Raw genomic sequence first — 27,659 nt, 5'->3', positions numbered from 1 at the left:
TAGGTGGAGGTCCATTGCTAGAGAGCTAGTGTGATCCTTCGGGTGTGTCAAAATAGCCTGTTTTTCCCTGTTGCCAGAGTTCTTATGCTGGTTCCTGGTCATCTGGGATCTCTTCCCTCGGTCCAAAACAGATAGCTTTGTGGTACACCTGTTCTCCTCTGCTGGGAACTCTGTTGCTCAGTGAAGAGAGGGAGAAGTTTGCTGCCCTTCAGCAAAACCACCGTGGCGTTGCTGGCAATTCGGGTCAGTTGGAACTCGGCCCCTTGGGAAGGTGTTCAGGTGCCAGTCGTGGTGGACTAGGTTATTTACTCTCCAGTTCCCAGGCCCCTAGATGGCGTGTTTGGGGGCTGCTCCAGAGGCCTGGCCAGGCCAGAGAGGGGTGGATGCGCTGTGTCCTGTATCTCCTTGTTGCCCTGTGGTTAGCGTAATCCAAGCATGTGCTAGGGGATGTTTGTGGAGGGGTGGGCTGGTCCTCAGGTCACTGCTGGCAGTTCAGGTAGAGGTGGGGTAAGTCCCTCCCCATGAAAATGGATGCTCCTTATGGCTGTTTGATCACCTTGGTACCAACATAGTACCTGTGTAGTACTTTACTGAGTATACAGTTGGTTACAAATAAATATTCATGCAATGAATGAACCAGACAGAGATTTTTTAGAATCTGTCCTGAGACTGTGGAACTCCATGATTTGTATATATACCTCACAAAAAACATCAGAAGGAAATATGAAAGCCATTTCTTTGTGCTGTTATTCCAGAATAAGAGAGGAAATTCAAAACGGAATATGCTCTAGGTTTCCTTAGTGTTACCCACCCTCTCTTCAGTCTCCTAGTAGGAGCCTGGTTCATAATGCTCATCAGGGAATTGCACACTTTATTAGGAGCAGCCGAAATCAAGGTGGCCGCCATCAGCTGAGCTGGATTCATACTGCTCTTTTGTTCCATCTTAGTGCGGAATTGTATGGGCCTGGCTGTGGAACCCACAGGCACTGCACACAGGGGAAGACATTCATCTCCTCCCTCGGCATTGTTCAGTGTTGAAATGGCTTACTTGTCTTAGCGCTTAAGTACTACAGTGATGGCTATTTTCCAAACGTATAACCATCTAGATGTCATAGACAGGATTTTTGTCTTTCTTTCTGCAAAAAAAAGTAAAAACTCTCAGAAGGATGTTGGTCTTTCAAAGCCACCCTTCAGTGAGCATTTAATTAAAAGTTGTCTCCCACTTTATTTGTGGCTCCCAGGAACAGGGCTGTATTACTGATTACATCTCCATAGACTCTGTTTACACTGAGCTCACCAAGACAAAGAGCTTGGCTAACCTGATAAGCTTCCACAATCCCTAAGACGGTCTCCTTCTGAACAAGCTGAATCTTTCTGAACAAATAAAATCCTCTACTGTCTCTCCCTTTTTCTCTCTCTCTTTCTCTCTCTGTTTCTTACCCATCCTACTCTTTTAAACCTACTCTTTTAAATAAGTTTCTAAACTTATGAAATACTCTACTCAAGAATATAAATTACCGGCCGGGGGCGGTGGCTCACGCCTGTAATCCTAGCACTCTCGGAGGCTGAGGTGGGCAGATCATTTGAGATCAGGAGTTCAAGATCACCCTGAGCAAGAGCGAGACCCCGTCTCTACTAAAAAATAGGAAGAAACTAGCTGGACAACTAAAAATATGTAGAAAAAATTAGCCGGGCATGGTGGCGCATGCCTGTAGTCCCAGCTACTCGGGAGGCTTGAGACAGGAGGATCACTTGAGCCCAGCAATTTGAGGTTGCTGTGAGCTGGGCTGACGCCACGGCACTCTAGCCTGGGCAACAGAGTGAGACTCTGTCTCAAAAAAAAAGAATATAAATTACCATCTCCTCTCTATTTCCTGTTATTTTCGGTTTTTTCCTGAAGTGTGCTGAATAAATGAATTCTACACCACAAGTGTATAGATAGGGTAAAATCCTATATTTCGGAGTATGCTGTTGAGTTACTCAAAAGGAAATTGAGTGTGGAGCATGCATTTGTAAAATTAAAGTGAGAAGAGGAGTGATGAAAATCAGCAAGGCTAGAATTAGAAGGCAGGGCTGTTTGGCAAAAGCGTACTATTGAAGGATACTGAAGACTTAGGTTCAACCTTCAAGTCTCCCTCCTACTACAAAAAAATAAGACAAGTTATTAAACCATTTTGCACTTCAGTTTTTCAGCTTTTAAAAGAGTAATCGTCTCTTCTCTCACTGCACAAACAATTTTTCCACCGTTTGAATGAAGTTATTTTCCATGTCCCTACAACTACAAAATTCTATATCAACTACACCAATGAGGCATCTTATTAAACAAGATCTGAGATAACTGATAAAAATGCCTTCGCATAAGTATCTTAATCAAAGAAACCCTAGGTTGAAAGGCAAAATCGAAAGGAAACTCTCGTTTTGCCGTAGCTTCTTATCGTTTTACTCTTTCTGTATTTCCAGTCCCAGCTTTCCTTCCCTGGCCTCCCCATCAGGCCGGCGAGCTTGGTGTGCTGACCTCCACCCTCTGCTAAGTGCCTGTTTGACCCCATTAGTTCTCTGATCCTCTTAGTTCCTCCACAGCTCCTGTCATCTCAAGATATTCAATTTATTTTTAATGGCTTTCTCCTCCACTCCTCACACACATACACACACCCCTACCACAGCCCCCGTTTCTCAAGCCCTGATGCGAAGGATGGATGGGATTGGAAAAGGGCCAGATGCCTCAGCTAATGACAAGTGATGGGGAAGGTGAGGAGCAAGGTCTGCGGCTGACCAGCTGGGCTGCTTTTCCTCGATGAAGATTATGATTTTCTGAGAGGGGTGCTACAGAATGCTCAGGATTTGTTATCGAATTGGGGCCGGGGAGCACATCTGCAAAACAGTTTGGGCATTTGTAATCTCAAAGTGGCTGCTAATAAGACTTGGCTCTCAGGCATCAGGATATGCATTTAATATCAACTTTAGTTGCAATTAGTCAAAAAGGAAATATCACCTAATTGGGAATAGAATAGAAGATAATTTCTCCAAATCATTCTAAGAAAAACATAATGATTTTTTGAGACGTTCACAGACCCACTGCACTGGGCAGAAGGAATATATCTTTTGCACTTGGAAAATTTTAAGTTGTCAATAGAAACTTGACACCCTGCTCTGTGTTATGAAGAGCCCGTATTTTTGCTTTTAGTCAGATTCATTAGAATATTTACTAAAACCTGACCTTCCACTATACTTTGAAGATAAACTTTCATTGGGTCTTTAAATAGACTATTAAATTAGCCCTACTGTTATTTCTGGTAAGTTCTTTCTATCTAGTCTTTTTTTATTCACTATGAAAAAATTGATAATGTGATTAATGTTTTGAGCTCCTCAAAAAATCTTACAGGGAAAAAAATTACAAATACTATTGATTCCCCATCTGAATCCACATTGCATTTTATTTGGGTCATTGTTTCATGTAGTAGTATTATGTGTTATTGTATCACAGCTTGTTAGACATATACAAGGTAGTGATCAATGGTTCAATGTCAGCCTTGGAGGGTATATTGAATAAAGTTTTTTCCACAAGTCAGCATTGGACCTGATTCTAATTAACATTTTCAGTGTTGATTTGAAGTATGGAATAGGGAGTAAGCTTATTAAATATGCAGATTACTCTCTATTGAGTAGGGGTGATTATTGACTAGAATCACACTGTAAGAATGTATAAGGACCTTGACAAATTAAACAAGGTGATTAGAAGTATGACAAAGTTTAACAGGGATAAATATGTGATAATTCACACAGAGATGGAAAAAAGTCTCTGAGTGTGTGTGTGTGTATGTCTATGCCAGTTCAGAATTAGGCTATGAAGATAGTTTCAGAATGAAATATCTGTCGATTACAAATTTAAAATATAGCATCAATGTTTATTTTTAAAATGACCAGAGTCACCTAGCAGTATAAAAGTTGTTCAGGCCTCCTAAAGACTACCATGGACTGATTATAAGGTCCATAAATTATGCAAAAGCTACAATAGAAGAACAAAAGATGGCTTAGTTAATAACAGTCTAAAAAAGTTAACAATCCCATGGACAATAACTAATGGAATTTAGTGTGTAACTCAGCAAGGTTAAGGTTAAAGGATGAAAATGAAAAGGTAAGAAAGTGCTTTATCCCATAAAGAATACTGTGGTAGCGGAGGTAAGCTGCTACTGTTCATTTCCCCTGTGAACAAAGTGCATGTTTCCTGTGAAATTGGAGGGTTTTGAGTTAAACATGAGTAAGGACTTCCTGGAGTTAAGTTTTGTAAGTCACTAAACTACCTTATGAAGAAAACATAAAGTCAGTTTTGAGGGCTGGCTTGTGGTGCCTTAACGTACCTCATCAAATTACGTGATGCCTCTGGTAACTTTTTGAACTCTCGAATGTTACAATTGTATTAGACTTTTTTCTTAACACCATTTAGAAATTTGGTGTCCTCGTGGAAATTCATCGGAATTAGTAACGTCCTTCCTGAATTTTCAAAGACATAGAAATCCACTATTTCACTATTGAAGTCTATTGCATAATTTGAGGATATTGTCTTAACATGAATTTTACAATCAACTGACAATCAATGTGACATAGTAAAATGCTGGTTATACGAATTTAGAATAGTTTCATGTTTCTTCCTAGTGTCTTGAGGTAAATATTAATAATTATTATATCTTTTTCATGATATATTTTTTAAAAACTGCATGTTTTGTACTATGCACAAAAAAACTGCAGCATAATTGAATTCACAGAATACTAGGGCCTTTTATAATGGAGTTTTGCTTTAATAGTTTATATACCATAATATATATGCTTTGTTATTATATATCACATGCATATATTAAATATAATACATAAAGTAGCCTTTCATGATATACATATATGTGTATTTATTTTATAATTTATTTATCATGACATTAATAGATGCTAAATATTTATTTAACTAGTAAGACTTTTAAAATAGAGAAAAGGAGTCATAAATGATACTTCTGTCAGCAATGTCAGGGTTATGAGGCTTCTAGTGGAAAAATATAGTGTCTGTGCATTTCAGGATTCATGGTGTGACAAAATTAGCTTCCAGCTTATAATGCAGGTCAAGAAGCCAGACAAGTCAATCAGATTGTCAGATGGCTAATCTCTTGCATTTGTATAACATTGTCATTTTGGAGAGAGTTTAACATCATTTGTATTAATTATGGCCACCAGCTGCAAGAACAGAGCGTTTGCATCTTCCTTTAGATTCTCTAAAATAACCTACCGCATCCACGAGTCTGAACCAACTCTTCCATCTGTATAGAAGGTGCAGGTCTACCCAGTGCAGGAGGATGTTCCCCTAAGCAGTTCACAACATCCGTCTTTCTCAAGTGCATCTATCTTACGTGAACTTCCAGTTCCACCTGTGACAATCCTGTCCATACCACATGGTGGACAGGTGTGTCCCTGGCTACTTTTGCAGGGAGAGAATGCAGGAAATATTCGTAAGATTGTCAGGAAAGACTTTAGTGTCATCTGTTGGGCTGTAATCCCCACAAACTCGTAAGCCACGACAGAGGGACAGTATTCTGGAACAGAGAGGTGGTGTTCCCATGAATATTGCCACACACCTTTTCTAGACCAAGCACACTTGAAATTCTGATGGCTAAATAGTTCTTACAAGTAAAAATCAAATAAGACTGTAAAGAAGTTCAGAGCACGAGGACCTGAGGACTTGGGGACAGACGGAGGATTCGGGACTGGAGCGGGGAGAGGGACAGAATGGAGGTGCTGGAAAAGGCTGAACCAGTTGGAGCCGCTCGTCTGCTGTCCCTCCATCACTCTCCAGTCCTCCTTGGTCCTCACGTGTCTCTTATACAGCACACTCTGCATCTAGGAGGACTCACGTGGGCAACTCTGTCAGGAAAAAAAAAGGAATCTTGACCCTCTGCCTTGTCTGGTCTCATTCTACCTGTTAGCCTTAGACTGCAGCTTGTTCTGCAAAAGGCTTCTGCTGTCTTGAGGAGGAAAATATTCTGGCATCACGAGGAAAGAAGACACAAGCACTTCAAGTGCGAGTACATTCTCTCCGTTAGAGACTACCGTGGCCGGCTTCCTCCTGAATTCTCTCTCACCATCAGGCATATTTTTAGGCTATGCAATCTAATATTCTATGCGAGAACTCTTTTCCTTCCATTAATGTGACTTTGACATTTGTATTTGTAAAATAAGAAACCCAGTGCTTTGGAACTAAGGGAACATTCAGCTCCTTTCTTGCTTTCATTAAACATTAAATCGAGGCACCGCCGAGGCACTGCAAATAGCTCTTACTGAGCTCTTAAGTACGGACCAAAGCATCTGCAACCAAATTTCTCTTCTGACATCAAGGAGTCCTGACTTTATACTCCTGATACCCTTTATAGTTCATTAGACTTTACAAACTTACATCTCAGGTGACCGGGGCAACTTCCCTGAGAGGAAGGAGCTGCTGAAATGAGGAGTGTGGTTTTGCAAAGGTGCCATTGGCTTTGCTACAGATGGGACGGTGTAGAGCCTTTCAGTGGTGCTCCTTCGTGCGTCTGTGCGCGCAGCCCACATCCTCTCCTCTGCCCTCTTCATCCAAATATCCAGGCAGGAAAGAAAATCCTAAAATTTAACTTTCTGTAATAATGCTCAACATTACCAAAGGTGACTGTTCTCTCCTTGTTCTGGTGCTTATCTCTTCCTTAGCTACTAAAATCATGACTTCCTTTTTGTATCTATAATCATTTCCATTAACAGAGGTAGTTAAGCAATTTTATTCCCCCTTTCAGTTTGCTGACGGTATTTCAGTCAGAAATCACCCCGACCGACCATTTCTCGTCCTCTCGCTTTCTGCACTGCTTAGATAAGTGATTCTTTTAGGAACAGACTTTCCACTTTGTTCCAGGTTCTATGTCTACCAGAATCATGGACTATACCCTTAGCTTTTCCACATACTGTTTTTCAGTCCTGTTTGTTTAGATTTTATTTTTATTTGCCTTGGCTCTAAATTTATTTATTTTACAGACGTGGCAAACTGTCCTGGCAAGCAATTTTCAATAAAGCTTTCACAGCTGATTTTGATACAGAGGATATTTCCAAAGATCACATTACAAAAGAGTTTCAGTTTTTTGTTTTTTTTTTAACTCAAAATACTTCTGGCCATGATTGGTCAGCCAAAGAATGGCTGATAATATATAATAAAAACTCCATTATTATTCAGTGAGAGTGTAATGGGAATGCTTACTGTCCAAAATGAAAGTATCTTTCTGGTAAAACTAGCCAAAATAAATGAGCCTCACTGATTGTTGACTATTTTCAAGCCCTGGGCTAGGTCTGGTCTGGGTTTCAAAGATGAATTTAAAAAGACACCTGCACTTGGATGTTTATTGCAGCACAATTCACAATTGCAAAAATGTGAAATCAACCCGGTTTCCCATCAATTCATGAGTGGATTATGAAAATGTTGTGTGTATATATACCATGGAGTATTACTCAGCCATAAAAAATGAATTAATACCTTTTGCAACAATCTGGATAGAACTGGAGACCATTATCTTAAGTGAAATATCTAAAGAATGGACAAACACACACCACATGTACTCACTATGAAATTGAAACTAATCGATGAACACATGGGCGCAGAGGAAAGTAACGCTCAGTGGAAATCGAGCAATGGGGAGAAGGGAGGAGGGAATAGGTGAAAACCTACCCCGTGGGTACAATGTACACTACCTGGGTGATGGGCACACTTATAGCCTTGACACAAGCATTACAAAAGCGATCCATGTAACCAAAAACATTTGTACCCTCTTAATATTTTGAAATAAAAAAATATAAGAAAGCACAGGATGATTATATTTTTCAAAAAGTTCACTTTCCAATTGTGAGATTTTTCTTTTCTTTTTTCATATTCTACAAAAATGGCAGTTTTCTTAGAACTGGTTAAAATAAAAATAATAATTGGAAAAAATCATTAGAACTAGCAATGTATACTCTAATGAGGTAGACAAAGAAGCAAAACTTCATAACACAATGCTAAAATGTGAACATATTCTAAGTGTTAGAACAGCATTGAAGAGACAGTAGAGTTTGATCTTGAAGAGAAGGAATTCTCCAGGTAGACAAGGAAGCATCTTATGCTGAAATAACACCTACCAAGACATTGAAGTGTGATAAAGCCAGGAATGAAGAAATGCTACGTTTGGCCTGGACTGTGAATATGAATGAGGCAAAGAGTTGTTTCTGAGAATGGAAATAAAACAAGGTGTAAGCCAATTTTTTGAAGGATCTTGAAGGCTAAGGAGTTTAGATTATTTTCTAAGGGCAGTGGGGTATTTGGAAATATTTAAATAAGGCAGCAATAGGATCAGATGTGCATATCAGAAAGAACACTTTAGCTGCAGTGTGGAGGATGGATTAGCAGAGGGTGAAAGCAGAGACAGAGAAAAGGCTTACATGCAATATCTAATTCAAACCTCCAGGTACCTTAATGTAAAAATATTACTTCCCCCCGTTCCATAGGGAAAGAAATTGCAATTTGGAGAAGTTTAAATCATTTGTCCAAAGATTGAAATACAAATCGTTATGTCTTCAAAACTCATGCTTTCGGAAACTAAGAGGTTGCCCAGCACACGGCTGTGGGTAGTACCTTTCAGGGCAGGCCTGGCGGATCCAACCACCCCAATCCATTTTGCAGCACTTTCACTTGCTTCTTGGCTCTGAATGACACTAATTCTCACTGTGCTGGCACATTAGTTGCTTTTTTGAGTGTTAAATTTTTGGATTGCTTTTTATGCTGGAAAGCTTGTCTCTGCATTTCACAGGACCACTCTCAGCCGTGGAGTCGTGAACTACAGTTTGTAAAGTTTAATGAAATATAAAGGGTATCAAGAGAATATGGTCAGGTAAACAGGGCTCCTTGATGTCAGAAGAGAAATTTATTTTGCAGATGGTTTGGGCCATACTTAAGAGCTCAGTAAGAGCTATTTGTAGTGCCTGAGAGGTGCCCCTGTTTAATAAAAGCAGGCTCAGAAAAGAGTTGAGTGTTCCCATAGCCCAATAATATTAGTTTCTTATTTTAAAAAGATTAATGCCAAAGTCACGTCCATGGACAGCAGCGGCTCCTCACTTGGCTGCTAATGAGTTCTTGGGACAGCAAGACTGCCTTTCCTTTGGCAAGTGTTGAAATCAGCATCTAGAGGAGAAAGTGGGGAAAGAGCGAGGGGAAAACCTAAACTGAGTTGGAGGATGCTTGTCATAAACTCCTACTAGTCTCTTTTCCACGGTCAGCACCTTTGCCTGAAGCATCTAGTGCCTGTCCTATCAGCCACGTTCCATTTTTCTCCCCCGAACAAAAATCTCCTCCAATGTGATAACTCAAGTTGACTTGTTCCAATTCATAAAAGATCGGATTAGTGTTTTCATTCCCCAGAGCCAGGCTGGCAGGTCACTCTTGTCATTTGTGTGTGTGTGTGTGTGTGTGTGTGTGTGTGTTTGTGTTTTGAGACAGAGTCTCGCTCTGTTGCCTGGGCTAGAGTGCTGTGGCGTCAGCCTAGCTCACAGCAACCTCAAACTCCTGGGCTCAAGCGATCCTCCTGCCTCAGCCTCCCGAGTAGCTGGGACTACAGGCGCACACCACCACCCCCAGCTTTTTTTTTTTATTTTTAGTAGAGATGGGGCCTCAATCTTGCTCAGGCTGGTCTCAAACTCCTGAGCTTAAGTGATCTTCCCACCTCGGCCTCCCGGCTCTTGTCATTTGTTGATAAGCATTCCACACAACCAGGCTAAATGTGTTTTTTATTGTTATGTAGTCTGTGTTTAGTGTATTTTATTGTTTATATTTAGTGTATTTTATTGTTAGATAGTCTGATATTTAATATCAGACTATCACATATATCAAAATTAATTTTAAATGCTTGAAGAGCTCTTAAGTGTTTATTCTTCTGAGGGAAAGAGTTTAAAAACAATCTAAAGCCACTAAAATTCTTAAAATTTATTTTCACAGACTTGCCCTAAGTTACAGTTTCTCAGTATATGTATGATTTATGCAAATAACTAAATATCACTTACCTATAAGTTCTCAGTATTGTTTAGTACCCACAGGTTGATGCTAATCAGATAGGAGACCAGTAGGAAGAATAAAAGAATAATCTCAGTAAGATGTTAAGAAAATAAAGCTGATTAGAAGAGCAAAGCATTGCTTTATCATTCACCAACTCTAGCTATAGACCTCATTCTTCACTCTGTGTACATGAGTGAGGTTGTGGGTCTGGAGGGCTCAGGTTTGATAGATTCTCAGAGTGAGCATTTGCTGACTTTTATGTGAGTGTGGATTTATGTGGTTAGGTAGAGAAATGGGCCATATTAGTATAACATACTAATACTATTTTCACAGATAACTCTTCTTCAGAGTGCTCTAGATTTTCCCATTCCTTCCATGGCCTGAGAAAACGTTGACTACACTTAAAAAAGAAATGTCAACATTTGCCATGGCAATTAATGTTTATTTAGATGCTCATTAATGATTCTAGGATTGGTTTGCATTTTAAAATAATGATTAGGCATGTCTAAAAAATATCCACTTAGATTTTGACTTTAAGATACAGTTGTTTAAAGATTACCACTTATTAAATCATCTACTGTATTTCTTTCAGGGGCTCAGAATATGGGCCACAGCATTTCTGCTGATCTTGTTCTGAAATCTTCTTAGTATGAAAATAACAAAATGATCACTTATAGTAGTCACTGCCTTTCTATGTTGGGTCCTAAAATGGCCTTTCTGTAATAAGCTGTTTGTGTTCACTTTATTTGGCTTCAGTCATTTTAGTTTTGTCATCTTTGGTGCTATCCTGGTGTACTATAATGGAACGATGCTGATCAGACAAGCTGTAATTTTTATTGTGAGCATGTCTCAAGGCAAATTTATAAGCTGAACTTGATATCAGAAACTACTAGAGGAAACATGCCTTTGTTCTAAATTATAAAATGCGCTGCTATTCTGAACTTGAAGTGTGTTGAAAATAAACTGCCTTCTTTGTAACATCAGGAACTTCACATAGGCAATATATTAAGATATTCCTTTAAAAATTTATTGTGTACAAAAAAGCTTCCCCCAACTAAACTGTTTGTATTACAGCTCTATATTTTCAGGTTGTAAAACAATATTTAAGGTGAAGCTATATCACAGAAACCTGGTTATATTAAAGATCCTAACGTTTGATTTCAATTTTATTTTCATGGAAGGTTGAGAGGGAGCAGTGGTTTTTTTAACAGCATTTAACTAGTGTGAGACTATTTGGGCAAAGCAGTTATGTATTTAGATGTAGACATGAAAAAAATTTCACTGTAGACTGTGATCTCACTTCCACCAAATTGAAGCCTACTGATAGTTAGTCTATAACTGAGATTGATTACCAGCACTGCCACGTATTAATAGGAAATGGTCAGTCTTGCGCTGGCAGGGTTTCTAATGAACCCTGACATGGGCCTCTCCATTCAGACGCCTTCGGGTTCTACGTACAACTACCTGTCCTTGACCCTGGAATTGTATTTGTGGAAACTGAATGAACGAGGATTGCTGTTATAACCTATGTAGATACGTTTCATTTCTTATTGGTGTGTTAGTATCTTAGAGTATCCTCCACTAAACAGTGGGAAATATGTTTACAGTGTTGATGTTTGCAATACAGTTTTACTGCTCTTACTGGAAACAGCAGTAAATTGCTCTCTTGAAACAAAATTCTTATTGTTATAATATTACCAATATAATTACCATATATCCTGGGAGTAAATCCCCTGTCACTCTGGTATTAATTTGCACCCCAGCTACACATAGCTCACTTGTATTCCTGCCTTTGCCCTCAGTTATTCATTTGTACTATTACTTTGGTTTACCTTTTACAATGGCAGAATTAGTTCAATAGCTATAAAATATTCCAGAAAATTCTTCTCATCAAATATTACTTTTTAAATGCATCATTTTATTCAGCAGATGAGCAGAGCAAAAAGGAGTTATCATGGTAGTTTCCATGGAGTAAATAATATACATCAACAACACAAAACTCAATAAACTGCAGGTTAAATTTTGCTGAAAATTACCGTTAGAAATTAGCACAAATACTTCTCTAACAAACACACTCCATAATTTATTGTTTGCAACACAATTTTATATATGATGGAAATTGGTGAACTGCAAGAGTATTCCCAATACCTTTGCCTAATGCTAGTGTTGGTTGTAAAGATCCTCAGGAAATCATTAGCAAACTCCATCTAGCAACAGACCAAAAGGTCAGGGCTATACATTGTGTGAGATTCATGGCTCGTGGTTGTGCAGTGCTGTGAGCATTCAGTCTTGTTCACGATACGGTATAGTGTTTGAAAGCATCTGCTCCCATTCCCAGAAGTTCGTAAGTTGCTAAGCGTGCCAGCATCTGATTTGGAACAGTATGATAAAGACACAGTATTTTTTCTTAAATGTCAGTCATTAGAGTTGGGCACCTACACAAATTCCATGAGTTCTAGTGGAGTGGTAATTGGTGCTTTAAGTTAGAAAGTATAGAATGACTGAGAAACTCTAATTTAAGAAAATCAACTGCAAATTTAGGTATGGATAACCTGGGACAAACAGATACCATCTGTAACTCAAGAATTGATTGGAAAATCCTGAGGCATTATTCTGAAAAAGGGAAAGCTGAAAAACACGTCCAGCTTCCCAGAAGCATGAAATTTATTCTCTTTGAATACAAATAAAAATCTCTCTCTCACACACACACACACACATACCACACACTAGAGCAAATATAGCAAAAGAATTATAGAAATAAGAATCAGCATCTTGCAGTGGAAACATTATGGCGTTTGGGGCAGACACATGCATATTTGACTCCTGACTCTGCCACCCGCTCACGGTGCCACACTGATCAAGTCACTTATTCTCTCAACCTAAGTTTCCGCATCTATAAAATGGGTCAAATAATTCTGAATGTGAGGCATTTCTATGGGAATAACGTATGTCAGTTGCCTGGCATGTATGTAGTAGCCACCTGAAATATAATTACTTTCATAAATAGTAATTTTTAAGCATACATGTGACCTTAAAACATGTTGTCTTTACATTTAATGCTTTAAATGTAAATTATAATTATTTTATAAAAATATTTAAGCCTTGCCACCTAAAGGAACATAGGCATAATACTTATAACATATTGAAAATTTTTTCAAATTACTAAATTATATGACTATCTGGCAATCTAATTTAATTTGTCTTTGCCTTGGTGGGATTGCTAGACTTTTTTTTTTCCTAGAGAAGGTTTACAAAGAAAGCTTTGCATTACCAGTAGAAATTTTCACCTTTCCTTCAATAATAATTTTGTCTTCTCATAAGTTGTATAAGTGCCATATACCCTAATAGCAGTTTTCCTTATACATTAGATCTTAATATTAAGAAAAACAAAATAAGAAAAGCAATTTGATATCTATCTTCACATATATTGCCCTTTTCTTCCTTTAACATTATCTCCATTTGAAAATATTAATTACTCTCTCATATCTCTCTTCTCTCCCAATAATCAAGATCTCTCCAGGACCTTTCCAAGCAAACAGACATCCCTTATGGCACAGTCCTGGACTCTGCAGTGTATGAACATGTTCGCATGAAGGGACTGAATCCTTTTGAGAGGGACAGCATGTACTCCCAAATGTGGCGGATGATCAACCGAAGCAATGGATCAGAGAACAATGTTCTGGAGTCCCAAGCAGGCATTCAGAAGGTACTGGCCATGGTTCTTCCTTAGTAGTCTTTACTATTTTGTCTCCCATGTTGGAATTGCTAAATTGAGATTTGCTTATTACTTTTTTTCTTTAACGCTGACAGAGTTTTTAGTTAAATTATATTTTCTATTGATTTAAGGAGGTTTTACAGGGACTCACCGCACCAGTGGAGGGAATTCAAAGTCCCCTGTGGTGTGTCTACCAGATCAATTTCCAAGTGAATGCTAAAATAAAAAAACACATGCTGGTATTTTGTTCATAAAAGGGTTAAGAACTTACAAAGACTAAATAGGTTTTTACAAATCCTATTCCAAGTAGCATTCAGGTTATCTGATTCTTTCAAATGACTCGGGGTATTTTCTATACTGCATTTGTTTTTAGATTAAAACTTTATCTTTAGTTGTGATTGTGTGAAGCCATCTGGAAGCAAAAGTTAATATTGTCAACAAATAAGTTTCCTACAAATGTCTGTTTCTATTTCCAAATATGCAAATCTTTATTTACATCTTATTTTCTTATAATTATCATTTGAAGGAACTATACAGAAAAGGCTTAGAAAGGCTTTCTCCGTTAATGTGAAAAACTGAAAGCTATTTTTCATTCTGAGCTATAGTTTATAGACATGCATGCAGAAGCAATGCAAGGCCTGTCAACTTCCGTGAGAGAACTATTTTTTTGCTTAAAATTATCTTTAGTGACTAGTCTAGTGAAAATCACTGTTGTTGGCATTTAATAAATAGTTATGGAACGAGTGAGTGAATGTCAATGACAATAGCAATGGTGGCATACGCTTTTTCTCCCTGACCTTCCACAGCAGAGTAATTTGGACCACCAGTCTGAGTTTCCTGTTCAAAAGATCTAGTACAGTAAAAAGAGAGGGAATTTGAATTAGGTTGGTGGGGGAAATAAAAGAATTAGAAGAGAGGAAGTGGAGATGATAAGAACCAAGTCCTGGAAAGAGATGTCTATGTGAATAATCAAATCAGCAAAAATAAAGCCAGAACTAGTATGTGACACAGTGATAGCCAGCCAAGTGATAAACTCTTCCAGCATTGTTGGAGGAGGGATGCAGAGTCAGTAGATGATTGCAGCAAGAGTGAGTAGCAGAGAGCATAGTTCTTTTAAAAGGAGTAAGCTCTTTTTTTTTAATTTCAGAATATTATGGGGATACAAATGCTTTGGTCACATAAATTGCCTTGGCGCTGCCCAAGTCAAAGCTATAAGCATGCTCATCCCCCAGATATAGCGCACCGCACCCATTAGGTGTCAATTTACCCATCCCCTCCTCCCCACTCCCACCTGCTCGATCCCCAGTGAATGTTATTTCCATATGTGCACATAAGTGTTGATCAGTTAGGACCAATTTAATGGTGAGTACATGTGGTATTTGTTTTTCCATTCTTTTGATTCTTCACATAGAAGAATGGGCTCTAGCTCCATCCAAGTTAATACAAGAGATGTTAGTTCACCATCTTTTATGGTTGAGTAGTACTCCATGGTATACATATACCACATTTTATTAATCCACTCATGAACTGATGGGCACTTGGGTTGTTTCCACTTCTTTGCAATTGTGATTTGTGCTACTATAAACATTTGAGTGCAGGTGTTTTTTTTATAGAATGGCTTTTTTTGCTTTGGTTAAATACCCAGTAGTGGGATTTCTAGATCAAATGGTAGTTCTGCTTTTAGTTCTCTGAGGCTTCTCCGTACCGCTTTTCATAGAGGTTGTACTAGTTTGCAGTTGTCCTGCAGCAATGTATGAGTGTTCCTATCTCTCTGCATCCACGCCAACTTTTGGGACTTTTTGGGACTTTTTGATAAAAGCCATTCTCATTGGAGTTAAGTGATAATCTCATTGTGATTTCATTTGCATTTCCCTGATGATTAGAGATATTGAGTATTTTTTCATATGTTTGTTGGCCATTAGTCTATCTTCTTCTTAAAAGTTTCTGTTCATGTCCTCTGCCCACTTTTTAATGGGGTTGTTTGATTTTTTTCTTGCTGATTTGCCTGAGTTCTTTATAGATTCTAGTTATCAGCAAAGGAGTAAGTTCTTTTTTAAAGGAATTGTGCTGAAAGAAAATGCTGAGTAATGGAGGGTTTTCTGGAGTGGGATGTCAGGTTTGGGGAAATTTTGTATGACAAAAGATCTATACAGTATCTGCATATTTATGGGATGATACAATAAACAGGGGGAAATCCATGATGCAGGAGAGAGATGGGAGAACTGTTGTTGATTAGGAGATAAGTCACAGAATCCAGTGCACAAGTGGAGGGTTTGGACTTGGGAACACAATCCATCCCTACCAAGAGGAGAGAAGGTTGAGCATGTGAGCATACATGCACATGGTTGGAAGGTGTGGTAGTGGCAGCACGAGGAAGTTCATCTTTGACTGCTTGTATTTACTCAAAGAAACAGGAACCAAGGTCATCACCAAAGCATAAGGAGCGGGACAGGGAGTCTGGGACTTTGAAGAGAGAGAAAGTAGGAATGATTGTTCTGGAAAATGGAAGAGACAGTAGACTGGTGAGATGTAATGGGCTTCCCAGACAAGACTAGGAGCCCTTTGGTAATAGATGTTCATGACTATAAGATGGGACCAGCCAGCATGATTCTGAGTTTTTCTCTATTCATCTTCAGATGCTGGAGTAAAAACCCAAAGTCCATAGACAGTAGATTTCACCAGAATTGGTGTTTGCCAGATAAGGATGACAGGATACAATAGGGACAAGGGAACTGAGAGTAAAGGCAAAGAAGTGATTATTATTATGAATTGTGGAATCTGAGCTATTTAAGAGGACAGTGATGACACAAGGGGAATTGAGGATACTGCAGGGGTGGCATGAACCATGTATTGTAGGTCTGGATGGGACTGAGGAATTGTTGGAGTCAGTGAACCAGAAGGATAGAAGTGGAAGTAATATGAAGCTGGTGCTGAGATGACACGTGGAACTGCGATGACAAACAGAGCACAGTTATTGAAAATGGTGTGACGTGGGGGTCGGTGGCTGAGGTAAAAGACAAGATCTTTGGAGAAAAGGTAGTTTGTAGACTGAGAAACCAAGTATTGGAAAGCGATGTCTATGTGAATAATCAAATCACAGAACTAGTTTTTGACAGGGTGTCAGCAAAGTGATAAAATCTTTGCGCTGTGTTAGTCGGTAGATGACAGCAGTGAGACGGAGTAGCAGGAAGTACAGTCTGACTACATGAGCTTCCAAGCTGGAGGACTTCAGTGACAAGGGTCTAGAAGTGGTTCAAGGGGCAAGGGGGACACCTACCCCAGTCTTGCCCCATGGCTGTAACAGAGAAGAATAGCCAGTTATCCCAGTGTTGTTATTAATTGCATCCTCTTTCACCCTCAAAAGTACTACCATTTTAACAACAAATTGATAAATGATACCCTTGCATAATGTAGATCATGCTGATAATGGCGTTTCATAGAGCAGAGCGGAAGAATCTGGAGAGTTGCAGGTGAATGGGAAAACTGATCAAAATCAAGGAATGTGCAGATTCCTATCAATGAGATATGAGAAGTGATCTTGGATTTTCCACGAGGGCAGGCATTCAGGATCGAGGGCCAATATGAGCTTGGCTTTCTAGGCAATTTGTGTTGGTAAGGAGATGAGAGTGGAGTGGCAGGAGGGGTGAGCATGCTGCCAGGAGAATGCTGAGGTTTGGGGCTTCCCTTCATCGCTGACAACGGCAGGGTGGAGGTCTGGCAAACTGCAGTCTCCCCAGCAGCTGCCAGACTCGAGGACATGGCTTCACACAGCTGAGTGAGGCTGGGAAAGGTAGCAGCTGACACGTGAGGTAAGTACACACCAAGGTGCATAAAGGAAAAAAGGTTGTATGTAGAAAACAGATGTCAGCTGTTACTCGGTTTTACATATAGTTAGTCCTGGTTTTACGCATATCAAAACCATGAACCACACTGGCCATAGCCTCTTTTCTGGTTGTTCCATTTCCCTTCCTCTTAGAGCAGTACAGTATCATTTGGCATTGAGTAAAAAAGACAAAGTAAATGACAATTCATGAGCCAGCAGCAGAAGGAGGGTGAGAGCTAACCTGAGCTTCAGTGAGCGACGTGGTAATACACTGTCTAGATACAGTGGTACAAGACCTTAAAATCTGGGTGAGGCCCTTATTACAGAAATAAATAAGTAAACTTTATTTATTTTCTGCTTGAGGAAAAACAATTCAAAATACTCAGCAGCTCTGGGCCTATGAAAATGCCAACCCTCCGCTGTCATATCACCGGGCTTGGAGGTAGGAGTGTGTTTACTACGTTTGCCCTTTTGCCAGATGATTCCGACAAACAGCATATGATTCACTTTAGCACTTCGCCCTGCATCTGGGAGCTCAGATCCCGCTGGCATAGTCTCTGCTCTCCAGAAATCAGAGTTTTTAGGTCTGTGTCTGTTATCACACCAGGAAGGAAGAGACACCAGTGGGAGAATGAAAAAGACACAGGGCTCATTATCAGTGGCCCTACTAATGCATTTTTAATGGTAGGCTTGGGCGTTTTTAATTATTATTTTTTAAAACTTATTTTTGTTTATAATAATACTCTCGGATGTTTGAAATCAAACTCAGCCTTGATTGTATATGTTCTCAAAGAGGAAGGGAGAAACCTAGCATCATAAACTTCTTAGGTTGTCGGAAGCATTTTTACCTGAGTTAGAATATATCAGGTTTTATAGCATTCAAAGCATACTATGAATAAATATTTTTTGTAGATGCCCAGAAAAAATATGTATACACTAATTCTATAAATTACAGTGGGTGCTGATGAAAATAATGAAGTGCTGCCTTATGTATATAAAGATGACACTATCAACCTGCCATTGGCGGAGCGTGTAGTTTTAAAATTGCTTCTTTAAATAGTGATTTAATTCACGATGAAAGGCAGATCTGCTCCAGTTCTTCTTTTAATTAATTACGTTCACTTCTAATAGTTCATCTATTCATTCACTCTTTCCTTTAATAATCAACAAACATTTATGCAGGGGCTGCTAAGTAAAATGCAGAACAGTAGCTACCTGTAGAGGGTTATACAAAATGTTGTGAGGAAACAGACAAAGGAAACCTAGCACAGCCTGGAGAATGAGGTTAGTTCAGATCAGAGAAGGCTTCCTAAAAGAAGTAATGTTAAACTTGGGAGGATTTAATTAAGTAAACCAGAAATAGCAGTAAATGAGCCAGGAAGGAAAGACCTGAACAAAGGCATGGAGGTGAGCGGAACACAGTGCGTGCAACTAACAGACGCCAGTTGCAGTTAGAGTAGGAGGCGCCACAATGGAGTGATGGGGAGGAAGGGGCAGTCTTGCCTGTGGAACAAAGACACCTGCTGGGCCATGTATCATCTCAACTTACTAAGTTGGACATTAATCACATAATTAATTCTAACTAAATAGGCAAAAAGATGTAAAAAGAATAACTAACAGTATTTGAAAATAAATTTCTGAATTGCAAAGCATACTTCAGCAAAGCCACTTCAGTTTTCTTCCATATCTTTAAAATCATGGAAATGGAATTGATGAATTCTAAGATTTTTTTTCCAGAACAAATATTCAGTGAGTCTTTGGACACTAATTTCAAACTGCTTAATAACCACATGAGAGAACTGAAAGAAACCACGGAGGAGCCTTTTGGGAGTCGCTAACAGAGACCCTCACAGTAAGCCTCTGCTGTTGGTCCTAGTTTCACACACATCCTCTCACTCAAGTGAAAAAATTCTCCAAGGGAATTCCAACTTTCCAGTTTCCCAGGGCGAAAAAGAATAAATAGGTTCATCTTTGTTTCCTGGCAGTTCCATTATATTCACAAACTTCTTTATCCAATAAATATAGCAGATGGTGCATTACCTTGGCTTAGTGCTTACTCAAAGTTACTTCCCAAATTGGAAAAAGTATATACATTTTTTAAAATGTCTGTCGGGAAAATATAAAAAATTAAAAATTATAATCCTACCGTAATTTAAAAACCAGTTCACTCTACCCATCCAATTTTATCCTCAGGCTTAACCTCCATTAATAGCAGGGTCTGCATCGTTACGACTTTCTTCTGGATTTACATAGGTGCACATATGCAAATGGGCATATGCATTCCATTTTTTTATTTCCATTTTGACTTTTCTTTTAAATAAAATGTTTCCATACCTTTATCTTTTTCAATTTCTATGTCAAAAACATCTTTCAGGTTAGCATAAAAATCTGTACATTATTTTAATACCTGTACCTTCAAAATAGCCCATGAACTGCTATAATTTATCAAATCATTGCCTTTGATGAACATGTTGAATGTTTCATATATTTTCTCCTTAAAACAGCTATAATTAACATAAATTTTTATATATTTATGTTATTTTTCTTCTCAATATAGTCCTAAAAATGGGATTCTGGGTTAAAGAGTACATGCATTTACAAATTTAATAACTATTCTCAAAGCAGTGTCTAAAAATGTACCAATTTCTGCTTCTGTCAATAAATGAATAGCATGCCTGCTTTCCCACTTTCTTGTCAGAAGTTGCCAGAATTACATGGTATTGCTCTTTTATTTTTTCATTTTAGTCAAAATGATGAACGAAAAGCATCTGATTTTTATCTTCATTTTTCTGATTGTTAATAAGGTTGAATATTTTTTCAAATCTGTATAGGCTTTTGCACATCATCTCTAGATTGCCAAATTATTTACTTTGCCCCTTTGCTATTGAGTTGTGTTATATAAATGTTAATACCATTTTTAAAAACACACTGACAGCAGCCCCTTGTCTTTTTGGTTAATCCACCCTTACCCCTTCGGGCTGCTCCCTTCCAGCCCAATGCCCACCTGCACGTCCACACTCAGTTAAGCAGATGTCCTGGCGAGCAAGCGCCATTTGGCCAGGTCCTGATAGAAATCCGCATGCCCGAGTGTATACGTCATAAGACAACATTTCTTTTGCCAGCCAGCACTTTCAAAGGGTAGCATTTACTTTGTGAAAAATGGGAAAAGCTAAATGGTTTTGTAAATATGTCTTGAAGTTCTTCACTGTTTGCTATTCTTTTTTATCCCTTAGACTATTATTATAGACCAAGAATTTTGTAAAATTCAGTTCCCTAGTAGATGATACACACATTTTTCTATGGACATTTTCTAAGCAAGATGTTGGACTTCGTGTCTGTGTATTTTTTTCCATTACATTAAGCTATAGACCATTAACACATACTTTGAATTTTTAGTCTTTCCTTCCCTCAGTGCGGAATTAGGAACCCATGTAGGCTTTGTTTGCATCCTGTGGGTCCCAGCCCCTGTCTGTCCTTTCATATCCCCAAAAGGGCCCTCCGTTCCCTCTCCTCTATGATTTATGTGCTTGGTGTTCTGTAATTTTCCTCTTCGCAACTGCTAATTTCAACTCTCTAACTAAACATAAATGCCACGATTACTGGAGTATCCTTCTGCTTTTGTATTTCTCAGATTAATTGTCGTCTTAGGCACTAAAGCTTCTGATTACAAATTCCTCCTTTCTTGTTAAATATCCATAACTATTATTTTCCTTATTTTATTTTATTTTATTTTATTTTATTTTATTTTTTTGAGACAGAGTCTCACTCTGTTGCCCAGGCTAGAGTGAGTGCCGTGGCGTCAGCCTAGCTCACAGCAACCTCAAACTCCTGAGCTCAAGCGATCCTCCTGTCTCAGCCTCCCGAGTAGCTGGGACTACAGGCAGGCACCACCATGCCCGGCTAATTTTTTCTATATATATTTTTAGCTGTCCATATAATTTCTTTCTATTTTTAGTAGAGGTGGGGTCTCGCTCTTGCTCAGGCTGGTCTCGAACTCCTGAGCTCAAACGATCCGCCCACCTCGGCCTCCCAGAGTGCTAGGATTACAGGCGTGAGCCACCGCGCCCGGCCTATTTTCCTTATTTTAAATCAATACGTCTTGCAAAATCCTTTAGGGCTCTGCTGTGTGGCGCCAGCTCAGCCTAGGAGATAATAAAATAAATAAAATTTGAATGACTTGACAGTGTTTTGGGACAACAAATATATTAAAATATAAAACCGTTCAGTAGAAAGTAACCAGCCTCTTCCCTTTTCTCTTTATTTCTCCTATTACACATATCATTAAATACTGGAATCCAAAAGGGCAAAACAGATTTTAAAAAACTCCATAATTGAAGATAGAGCTTCTCTTTTTATGTCATAAGGAATTGGTTTGTAATATAATCTGAGCACATCACATTAATAGTTTCCATATTTAACATTCAACATAAAAATTTTTATTGAAATTCTTAATTTTATTTATTTTGTTTTTTAAAATTGTGCTAAAATACATATAACATAGAATTTACCATCTTAACCATTTTCAAGTGTAACAGTTTAGTGGCATTAAGTACGTTCACACTGTTGTACAACCATCACCGCTATCCATCTGCAGAACTCTTTTCATCTTGCAAAACTAAAATCCTGTACCCAGTGAACAATAATTCCCCATCCCCCCACCAAACCCCTGGTAACCATCATTCTACTTACTGTCTCTATGATTTTGACTATTTTAGGTACCTCATGTAAGTGGAATCACACAGTATTTGTCCATTCAAGACTGGCTTATTTCACTTAGCATAACGTTCGTCCATGTTGTAGCATGTGTTGGAATGTTCTTCCATTTAAGGCTGAATAATATCCCTGTGAGGACTGTAAAGTCTTATTCCCTACCCCAGAACTAGCGCATCAGAGACTCTTGGGGTGGAGCCAGAAATTTGTATATTAACAAGGTCTCCAAGTGATTCTGATGCATCTAAAGTTTGAGAGCCAGTGGCCTAGGCTATACTGTAGTCCAAGCAAGCCACTCACTTTCCTCTATTGCCTTCCAACGAGAGACTTTAGGAGTCCACAGCTGCGAGTACATCTAAGTAATCTAAAATCTTTTATCATCCTAATCAATACTAACAGGTGTACATATGTATGTATATGTACAATTTTCTTGAGTGTTTCAGCACTGAGGAACACAACCTTCCCTATCTTTGCTCCCTACCTTCAATTGATCAAAAAATAGAGGTTAAGTGAGGGGCACATCAAGTGGCAAAGGTAGCTTCCCCCCTTTGACAGCTTTTGCTTTTTAGGAACAAAACCACACTTATCTGCTTGCTGCACGTGTCCACCTGGATGGCCTGCCAGTGTCCCTGCCAGCTGGATGTCTAACTCTGAGCTAATCACCTTTCTTGCACGTTGATGCTTATCTTTCTGTGTTTTTTATTTCTGTTAAAAGCACTAAAGCCCTCCCTATCATCCAGGCTGGAAATTGAGGAGTCATTTTCATTGCCTTCATCTTTCTTACCAGAACCAATTAATTGCTTCAGCTATCAATCCTGCCTCTGCAGCACCGCTCCCATTTATTGCCTCCTTTCTGTGTCTACTTCCAATTTAGTAGTTCGTGTCATTATTACTACCCTCCTAGACGATAGAAATAACTAATTGGTCCCCTCCTGCAAATTAATCTTCCCCATAGCATGGTACTAAAAGTGATCCATCTTTGCTCAAAAGCCTTTAAATGTTCCATTTTATCTCAAGTGCAAATTGTTTATCCTCGCATTCAAAGGTTTCTACAATTTGGCATTGTCCTTTCTTTCAGTCTTCATTTATTCATTCATTATTTTCATTCAAAATATGGGTGTTCACTAACACCAATTCTGTGCGAGGCATTAATTTGGTGTCTTCTTTTCCCTTTCACATGCTTCTATGACTATGAAACCAAGTTACTGGCTTTCTCTTATGTTCCGCAATATTCTTACATATCAGGTGTTGCTCATTTCTCTCCCCTCATCAGGAGCCCACTGCTCCCACTGCCGCCTTTTTTGGTTCATTGGCTCTTCATTTTCAAAGGCTATCTCCACTGTTACTATGAAGTCTTTCCAGATTTTTCCCTAAAATATTTTCTTCCTCCATTAAACTCTTTGATAATTTATCCAACACATATATGGTTTCTTTTTAATGTTATAATTGTTTGTGCTTGTTGTTATCCATCTAGATTGTACACAACTTTGGGTGAGGATCCATACCTGATTCATCCGTTTATCCCTGTACCTGTACAGTTTCAAGCTTGATTCTTACTTAGTCTTTCTTTCCAACTTGAATGATAAAAATCTTCTTTAATAGACATCAACATAAGATTATTCGTGAATTCAGACCCCCAAATTTCTAAGCCTGAGTTCTTACAGAGTGTTCCTCTTAAAGACACTGGGTATTTATGTATTTTTCTTATACTCTGAATGGTACAACTTATTCACTATCTTTATAGACTCTCAGTAAAATAATTTATAAGTAAAATAGATCTCAATACTTTTTCAACTTAGTTTAAATGATCTCAGTCTCATGTGTTTATGTAACTGAGACCTATAACATTGATTAGGGAAGATTAACATATGGAAATATATGTATTAAGTCTGGCGGAATCATCAGCTGTATGTACTCGTTTTCTACTTTTTATCTAGGAAGTTGGAGAACAAGGCAGGGGAGACAGAGCAGGGCCAAGGCTAGAGTCAAGCAAGTTCAGCACTCACCTCAGCTGCATAATTTGGGTGGGGAGGCACCATAAAACCTCCGTAATCACCATAGAGATAGGATCAGCATGGTTGATCTTCCCTTTTGCCCTAGGCACCAATATGGCTCCACGTGGTGCTGGCAAATTCAGTCTTTATTTAGAACTTTGCTATTTTATCATGGATTGTTGCATTTTTATTTTTTCTAAAAATATTGCATTAAAATATTATTTATCTTGGTTACTGAGTTTGATACATCCTTCAATTTTGCTCACAATGTGCATGCTTTACTTCCCTTACCCTAGACTAGGCCATGAGAAGGAGGCAGAAAACAACATCGGAAAGAAACAAGAAAGGAAAATAGGGAAAATAAAATGCATGAAGGCACATAGACTAAGAGCCTTTATTGAATACTCTTAATCTTTAAGTTTAAAATATTATATTACATTGATAATAGAAAACCAAAAACAAATATGATGAAAGATTCTGCCAACATTGATGTAAATCAATGACACATGCTTATGTACAGATGGAGACTGTCACCAGATTAATATTTTATTCCTGCATATTGCACTGTATCAGTATGTTCATTGTATTAGCCCAGGAAGGTTGATTCTGAATTCTTTTTATTTTTTCCATATTTATACTTATTTTCTCCTTATGAGAACCAGTTATAAATTTTGTGCCACATTTTAGGAGAATTTACCTGTTAATCTCCAACAATTTCCAGCCTATACTTTCTTAAATATTTCTTCAACAGTCCAAGATAATATATTTGACTAAAACTTATGTTGTTTGGGCTTTCAAGGAAAATAAAATAGAGCTATAATCTGAGATTCCCACTAACTATTCATAAGGCCCAGTCACAGGCCTGAGAAAATGCCAGGTGAATTTCCCCAAATGTACACATAATTTGTAACTCACCTTAACAGGGGGAAACATATAAGCTAAAATATGGCAAAAATAAAAGAATTTAGGATGAACAAACTTGGACTAATTCAATGCATATACATATTTTAATCCCCTGAGTTTCCGGGGTTTTTTACCTTTAAACATTAAGGGCTCTGTAGTGTGAAAATGCAAAATTTATTTTTAAAGAACATAGAAGACTGACAGGGAAGAGTGGATACTCACAAATTATTGCTTTTCCCTTCCCCAACAACAAGGCCAATATTCCTTTGTTTGCTGATTCTCAGCTATTACCTTAAGCTTGAATACCCCATCCGCTCAGTGGTATGTAAATGTGATAGAAAATCTCTTCCTCAAATTATACTGTCAGAAATATATTGAATTTAATACTTTGCATATTTAACTCTGTGTATAAAATATTTAGCCTGCAGGAAAGTTGTGAATTACAGTCAAGTGAAATACTGCACTCGAGTTGTCAAGTGCAAGGAGCTTTTATCAACTTTTTAACTCAAAATATCAATATTCTCCCTCATCATGTTAACATGAAGGATGCGCACATTTATGCAATTCCAGCAACAGAGATAGTCTTAATTGCCATTTCTTCATTTGGGGCTTTGGATATAATAATTATATGAAGATTTAAACAAATTCCTTTTCTGCTTTAGGTGATTTAATTTAGTTTGTCAATCTAGCTAGTTTTTGGAAATTGTTCCACAGTACTATACATGATAATATGTGACCCAAATCTCATTTTTCCATGCCTAACAACTGTCCACAATATTTTGCATACTATTTGGTAACACACTGTTTGAAAATCAGGTTTCTTGTTCAGAGTCATAGAATTGCTTTTTGGGTTTTTTTGTGTGTTTGTCTACCAACGAGTGCATTTTTTAAGTTGACTGTGCTGTGAAAGCCACTGAATGATCCAACTGGCCAACAGTATCAACCCACATGATATTCTCCGTTCATCATCCAGCTGTTTCAGACAGTATATCCAAAACACAACACTTGCTCCACCTTTTATTTTCTCTTTCTCGGTTGGCAGCAAATCCATTTTTCTTATTCCCATAGCCTTGAAATCATGCTTGACTCTTCTTTCTCTTATGCTTCACGTCCAGTCCATCAGCAAACCCTATAGGTTCTTTATTTAAAAACACATACAAATTATCACCATCTCCACCACTACTTCCCTGGTCCAAGCCACTGTTGCCTCTTTCCTGGATCATTCTAGCAGCCTTCTACCTGGTCTTCCTGATTCTACTTTGCCATAGTCTATTTTCAATACAGCAATATAAATGAACCTGTTGTTTTTCTGCTGAAAATCATCCAGTGGCTTCCTCCCCCATTCAGGGCAAAAGCCAAAATCCTTACAGTGGTCTGCAAGGTCAAACGTGATCTGCGCCTGCCCACTCATTACCTTTCTGACTTTGCTTATTTGGTTTCTTTGCTATTTTTTGAACATGCCAAGCACTCCTTTTTCAAGACCTTTCCACCGGCTATTTTTCTTCCTCCTGTCTGTCCTTCTCCTAGGTAGCTTCATGATTTGCTCCCTCACCATCTGAGTCTTAGCTCCTTGTCATCTTCTCACTGAGACCAGACGTTTCCTAACTACCCTATTTTTAAAGGCAATACCCCTCCTACATTAGCATTTCATATATTCCTTCTCTGCTTTTACTCTTTTCCCATAGCATATATCACTTTCTAATATATCATTTACTATTTTCTTTATTAACTGTTTTCCTGCACTAGAATGTAAGGTCCATGAGGGCAGGAATTTTTGCCTTTTTCACTCACTGATATATCCCAAGCACTTATAACAGTGCCTAAAAGATAAAAGATTCTTAGTAAGAATTTGTTGAAAATGAGTTTGGCCAAAACACAAGATCCAGACTTTTATCAAACAAAAGTCAATCGGTAAAAAGCAAATAGCTTCTATGATTTCCTTTTCTATTAAAAAAAAAAAAGAAATTATTTGGACAAAATAGTCAAGTATATCATATTATCAATTCTTAAATTTTAGAGTTCAAAAAATATAGTTTTGAGAAAGTGGCTTTTATAATACATATTCATTTCTTTAGCAAAAATAGTTATAAGACTTAAAAAAATCATTACTTGGGACATTTGCTAGAGAAGGTTAATTTTAGGTAAAATTGTCATTGCTACTGATTTTGTTTTTCTTTTTAACCTATCTTTCGTTGACTAATTTTTTTTTGTAAGTAAATGAATATCTCAAAAAATATATTTAGCTTTAATGTGTCAACTGAGAACTGTGTCTGACAGGTTCTGTACCTCAAGAATACAGTAGGATTAATTTACTAGGTTTATTCCCAGGCATCTGAGACAAAGTCTCTGAGGCAATGAGATACAATTTCAGCATAAAGTCAGCCCAGCAACAAGCCCCAGCTGATTGTGGGCAACAAGAAGTCTCAATGAAGAAAGACAGGACAA

At 38.2% G+C, this 27,659-nt stretch overlaps 1 protein-coding gene across 2 annotated transcripts in view; it reads left to right on the top strand.

Moving 5' to 3' along the window:
* Positions 1-27,659, top strand: part of GRID2 (glutamate ionotropic receptor delta type subunit 2) — a 1,124,557-nt gene that overhangs the window by 938,021 nt on the left and 158,877 nt on the right. For both annotated transcript variants that reach the window (XM_069485505.1, XM_069485506.1), the window contains one exon: positions 13,580-13,775. In XM_069485505.1, coding sequence (XP_069341606.1) covers positions 13,580-13,775 — 196 coding nt within the window. The remainder of the gene's footprint in view (positions 1-13,579; positions 13,776-27,659) is intronic.

This window comes from Eulemur rufifrons, chromosome 13 (genome assembly GCF_041146395.1).
Source record: "Eulemur rufifrons isolate Redbay chromosome 13, OSU_ERuf_1, whole genome shotgun sequence".
In the NCBI taxonomy this organism is placed as follows: Eukaryota; Metazoa; Chordata; class Mammalia; order Primates; family Lemuridae; genus Eulemur; species Eulemur rufifrons.
The sequence above is the reverse complement of the archived record's forward strand: the minus strand, read 5'-3'. Positions and strand labels throughout refer to the sequence as shown.